At 38.6% G+C, this 6,438-nt stretch overlaps 2 protein-coding genes across 2 annotated transcripts; both read left to right on the top strand.

The window, feature by feature from the left end:
- The first annotated feature begins 250 nt into the window (after positions 1-250).
- On the top strand, positions 251-2,274 carry LOC132560588 (anti-sigma-I factor RsgI2-like). Its single transcript, XM_060225248.1, has 2 exons — positions 251-1,873; positions 1,976-2,274. The coding sequence occupies exons 1-2, from the start codon at positions 1,096-1,098 to the stop codon at positions 2,272-2,274; spliced, it is 1,077 nt and encodes a 358-aa protein (XP_060081231.1). The 5' UTR covers positions 251-1,095.
- Positions 2,275-3,742: 1,468 nt separating this feature from the next.
- On the top strand, positions 3,743-5,421 carry LOC132560590 (profilin-like). The gene has a single exon (XM_060225251.1). It carries the CDS (start codon positions 3,783-3,785, stop codon positions 4,203-4,205), a length of 423 nt encoding a protein of 140 aa, XP_060081234.1. The 5' UTR covers positions 3,743-3,782; the 3' UTR covers positions 4,206-5,421.
- The last annotated feature ends 1,017 nt before the right edge of the window (positions 5,422-6,438 follow it).

The following is a 6,438-nucleotide window of genomic DNA, read 5'->3' as shown; positions in this document are numbered from 1 at the left end:
AACACTACCTAGATATCCACGTGTGTGACTGACTTGTTAACACTACCTAGACATCCACGTGTGTGACTGACTTTTCAACACTATCTAGATATCCACGTGTGTGTCTGACTTGTTAACATACTATCTAGATATCCACGTGTGTGACTGACCTGTTAACACACTAGATATCCACGTGTGCGCCTGACTTGTCAACATACTACCTAGATATCAACGTGTGTGACTGTCTTGTCAACACACTACCTAGATATCCGCGTGCATGACTGACTTGTCAACACTATCTAGATATCTTAGCCGTATCCAGATAATTGTGCGTTCCTGTTCTTTCTTCTAGATATCCGTGACTTTTACCTATATTCTCATAAACATCGGTACTCACACCTTGTCATTCGTAAATTTGTCCTATTCCTGTATATGTACTATCCTTGGCGCATCAGTTTCGGACCTCGCTAGCTACTGAATTACAACTAAAAAAATACATAAATTATATAAAATATCTTTAGGCTACAGATATAAGATTTATGTGAAAAAAAACTGACTGTGAAACACCAGTGTCTTTTCTAAAAAAATATCCAAATACAACCTCAAAATAGCCCACCTGAAATGATTGACATGAGTATCGGAAATGTGACTAATCTGGGAGGATGCACAAAGCAGGCTATGAAATGTATACCCATAATATCTTCCCTTAATGTCCGTATCTACACCTAGATATCTGTTTAATACTCTTCCCGTATCCACACCTAGCTATCTGTTTAATCTCCCGTATCCACACCTAGGTATCTGTTTAATACTCTTCCCGTATCCACACCTAGATAGCTGTTTAATCTTCCCGTATCCACACCTAGCTATCTGTTCAATACACTTACCGTATCCACACCTAGATATGTTTAATACTCTTCCCGTATCCACACCTAGATATCTGTTTAATCTTCCCGTATCCACACCTAGATAGCTGTTTAATCTTCCCGTATCCACACCTAGCTATCTGTTTAATCTTCTCGTATCCACACCTAGATATGTTTAATACTATTCCCGTATCCACACCTAGCTATCTGTTCAATACACTTACCGTATCCACACCTAGATATCTGTTTAATGCTCTTCCTGTATCCACACCTAGATATCTGTTTAATCTTCCCGTATCCACTCCTAGATATCGGTTTAATGCTCTTCCCGTATCCACACCTAGCTATCTGTTTAATCTTCCCGTATCCACACTTAGATATCTGTTTACTCTTCCCGTATCCACACCTAGCTATCTGTTCAATACACTTACCGTATCCACACCTAGCTATCTGTTTAATCTTCCCGTATCCACACCTAGCTATCTGTTTAATCTTCTCGTATCCACACCTAGATATGTTTAATACTATTCCCGTATCCACACCTAGCTATCTGTTCAATACACTTACCGTATCTACACCTAGATATCTGTTTAATGCTCTTCCTGTATCCACACCTAGATATCTGTTTAATCTTCCCGTTTCCACTCCTAGATATCGGTTTAATGCTCTTCCCGTATCCACACCTAGCTATCTGTTTAATCTTCCCGTATCCACACTTAGATATCTGTTTACTCTTCCCGTATCCACACCTAGCTATCTGTTCAATACACTTACCGTATCCACACCTAGCTATCTGTTTAATCTTCCCGTATCCACACCTAGATATCGGTTTAATGCTCTTCCCGTATCCACACCTAGCTATCTGTTTAATCTTCCCGTATCCACACCTAGATATCTGTTTAATGCTCTTCCCGTATCCACACCTAGATATCTGTTTAATGCTCTTCCCGCATCTACACCTAGATATCTGTTTAATCTTCCCGTATCCACACCTAGATATCTGTTTAATGCTCTTCCCGTATCCACACCTAGCTATCTGTTTAATCTTCCCGTATCCACACCTAGATATCTGTTTAATACTCTTCCCGTATCCACACCTAGATATCTGTTTAATCTTCCCGTATCCACACCTAGATATCTGTTTAATGCTCTTCCCGTATCCACACCTAGATATCTGTTTAATGCTCTTCCCGCATCCACACCTAGATATCTGTTTAATGCTCTTCCCGTATCCACACCTAGATATCTGTTTAATGCTCTTCCCGTATCCACACCTAGATATCTGTTTAATGCTCTTCCCGTATCCACACCTAGATATCTGTTTAATGCTCTTCCCGTATCCACACCTAGATATCTGTTTAATGCTCTTCCCGTATCCACACCTAGATATCTGTTTAATGCTCTTCCACACCTAGATATCCACACCTAGATATCTGTTTAATGCTCTTCCCGTATCCACACCTAGATATCTGTTTAATGCTCTTCCCGTATCCACACCTAGATATCTGTTTAATGCTCTTCCCGTATACACACCTAGATATCTGTTTAATACTCTTCCCGTATCCACACCTAGATATCTGTTTAATGCTCTTCCCGTATACACACCTAGATATCTGTTTAATGCTCTTCCCGTATCCACACCTAGATATCTGTTTAATACTCTTCCCGTATCCACACCTAGATATCTGTTTAATACTCTTCCCGTATCCACACCTATATGTCTGTTTAATGCTCTTCCCGTATCCACACCTAGATATCTGTTTAATCTTCCCGTATCCACACCTAGATATCTGTTTAATGCTCTTCCTGTATCCACACCTAGATATCTGTTTAATGCTCTTCCCGTATCCACACCTAGATATCTGCTTAATACTCTTCCCGTATCCACACCTATATGTCTGTTGAATACTCTTCCGTATCCACACCTAGATATCTGTTTACTCTTCCCGTATCCACACCTAGATATCTGTTTGCGGGTCCCATGTCCATACCTAGATATATGTTTATTCATCCCGTATTCGTCCATTATATCAGCACAAGGATTCCACTTTTCGACAATAAAACTATAAAATTGATGAGTGCATTTTTTTTTTATTTTGCCAAATCGATGTATTTAGTTTCATATGAATTACAACGGTACTGTTGCAATAAGAGTATAAATTAAACGTTTGAATCTTCATGGGTACATATATCGGTGGCATGCTGACAATTTTTTTACTGATTTTGGCATAATTAAGTTTTAGTGCACCATCTTTTACCTAACAAACTACTGCAAGGATGAGCAATCCCTTTCGTTATATAACAAAATACAGTGAAACCATGTTATTAAGACCACTTTGGGGACTGTACAAAAGTGGTCTTAATAGTGAAGTGGATCAGAGTGACCGTCAAGAACCGTAACTCTGTTTCAAATAAAGACTGTCGCAACAGTATTTCAACGCAATATTCTGTGCGCGAATAACGCTAAAATAAAATTATCGCTAAAAGATGGTGAATACATTATTCGTTAACTCGTTTCCTTGTCCGTGCACGGACGTTCGTTCCATATCCACTGTAAGTAAATGCATGCCTTATCCGCAAATACATACCACACCCTTAATACGGATATGTATAATACCAATCTATTGGAATTTGAAATGTCATTTCTGTTGCCTGGTACCTGTGTTAATATAATAGTGAACAACTTCATGTTATGACTTTGTCTTAATCTGTACTTCTATTTGTTCTCAAGAGGCCAAAAGACTTGAATGTTTTTGTCACATTATGATCGCATATTGGAATACATAACATTGTTTTTTTTAGGTCGCCATAACCAGTTTCATTAGTGTCTTGAAACAGCGAGATCTTTCATGAATTCCATAAATTATAATTGTATACGTATACGATACATTAATGCTGTGTTTGTATTTATTTTAGACCTTTACATAAGCTGTTAAGATGTCCTGGGATTCCTACATAGACAATCTAATCGGACAAACAAAGGACAGCGCCGGAAGTGCGCATGTTGACAAGGCGTGTATCATTGGATTGGACGGCGGGGCTCCATGGACGACGAACGCACATACAAACGCCTTTAACATGGCTCCGGATGAGTGTGCTAAAATTGCCAAGGCTTTCAAATCCAAGGATTTCTCACCATTCATGTCAAATGGAATACACGCGGAAGGAACAAAGTATCAATTTTTGAAAGAAGAGGACGGTAAAACCGTTATGGCGAAAAAGAAAGGGGAAGGGGCTTTAACATGTCAGGCTTCTAAAACTGCTATTGTCATCGCTCATTGTAAGGAGGGCTGTCAACAAGGTAACGCCAACAAAGGGGTGGCAGTCATTGCAGATTACCTTGAATCTCAGGGCATGTGACGTCATAGAACTCATGCATAGACTCCTTCATGGCGGAGAAAAATAGGGATGAAATGGGAAGCGAAAATGTCAGTTATGGATTTTCTTTAACACAAACTCTAGATTATCACACGGAACATTATATCTAAAATCAAGTATGCGATTGGACAACATTATCACGTGATATAAACATGCTGATCCAGAAATGAAGAGACATCAATAAATTTATGTCATTGAATAACAAGACATTAAGTCAATCGAATTCTGTGTCGAAAAGTGATTAAACGAAATCCTTCAATTTTTTACCAGTGAAATGTCCAGTTAACAGGTCCAGGATTAATTAGAGATATTCGATACAGGGTCCACTGTATATGTGATTTGAAAAGCATGTAGAGTTTACCGATTCCATTTAACATTTTGTTACGAATTAAGCATCCGTATAGATGAAAAAGGGAAATGTGAGAAATAAAAAACATTTAAATTCCAAATCTTCTCAACTGTAAAGAACCTGGCCATGTAAGGAATATTTCAAGGATGTGATATTTTCCGCTCACCTACACTGCTGTCATGTTAAGTCAACATTAGTTAGAAAACCAATATGTACATAGAAATGTCTTGTAAACGTATGGTGCAATCATTTAGCGGTATTTTATAAGGTAATAATAATGAAGTAAAATAAACTGTAACAACATAAATCACATTCGAAATGTATTATACAGATCTATGTTGAATTATATATGAAATCCTGTGTAAACGAATCTATATTTAGTAACGAACACATGGCCTGTGGAACTTGTCGTTTTACTACAAACGCTATGTTTTCTTAGGACATGTGACTTCCGAGTTCATTAATCATTCCTCCATTATTGTATGAGCAGGGTGCATGTAATACACACTTTATTGAACCTTTTGTAATCAATATTGAAATGTTCAAATGACACCCCAGCAAATTCCGACGAAAATCGTTGCGTTTTCGTAACATATCGGAATTTCCCGAAGTTAGAAAACATTTCTACAATATGTTGCATGGGCTATTTTAAAAATAGATTTGTATGGGACATTTATTCGCTTCTAATGGTAAATATAAAAAGACGATGTATGCATGAGTTAGCGCGTGCATCTGCTGTTCAGTGGTGTGCAGAGGTTCAGTGGTCACGGTCATTTATTTGAATGTAGAGCATACGGTAAACAGCGATAAGTTTTGCTTTCAAAAATAAATACAATGGACGGAAGGTAAGACTTGTTTAATGTTGTATTTACCACAGGCAAAGATAGCGCCCTGCCGTTTTCACATTCCAGGACGATTATTGCTATAGCTTAACGAAATCGATCGATTGCAAGAAACCCATTGGTTAATCTATCCGTAATAAAAGCCAAGGCCGTTGTGAGGACGACATTAGGCAGGACATATGTTAATATTGAATTTGTTTTGTATGCGAAATTGGCTGTAAAGTCGTTGATGGTATAAACTCGACATAGCGACAAGTTAGTAAGCCTTCTGGCGTCGAGATATCAAAAGTTTCAAATCCTGCTCGTGTCGAGACATCAAAAGATACTGAACGTGCTGGTTTCGAGATACCAAAAGTTACTGATCCAGCTGGTGTCGAGACATCAAAAGTTAATACTCCAGCTGGTGTCGAGATATCAAAAGTTACTAATCCTGCTGGTGTCGAGATATCAAATGTTACTACTCCAGCTGCTGTTGAGATATCAAAAGTTACTGATCCTGCTGGTGTCGAGACATCAAAATTTACTAATCCTGCTGGTGTCGAGATATTAAAAGTTACTACTCCAGCTGCTGTTGAGATATCAGAAGTTACTGATCCTGCTGGTGTCGAGACATCAAAAGTTGCTGATTCTGCCGGTGTCGAGATACTCAAGTTACTGAACCTGCTGTTGTAAGTTATTTGTTTGGATATTTCGTCATGTTCCTCTGACTCACTTCCTAACAAATTATCTGAACAAACACGTGTGATTCAGTTGTCAACAGAATTATCTAAACCAACTCGTGGGATTCAATTGTCAACAAATTATCTCGACCAACTCGAGTGACAGACTTGTCAACACTACCTAGATATCCACGTGTGTGACAGACTTGTCATCACACTACCTAGATATACACGTGTGTGACTGACTTGTCAACATACTACCGAGATATCCATGTTTATGACGGACTTGTCAACACTAGCGAGATATCCACGTGTGTGACTGACTTGTCAACATACTACCTAGATATCCACGTGTGTGACTGCCT

Source organism: Ylistrum balloti, unplaced genomic scaffold (assembly GCF_031769215.1).
Source record: "Ylistrum balloti isolate Yb309-2 unplaced genomic scaffold, AGI_CSIRO_Ybal_v1 Utg371084, whole genome shotgun sequence".
Taxonomy (NCBI): Eukaryota; Metazoa; Mollusca; class Bivalvia; order Pectinida; family Pectinidae; genus Ylistrum; species Ylistrum balloti.
Note: the sequence above shows the minus strand (reverse complement) of the source record. Positions and strands in the feature narration are given on the sequence as shown.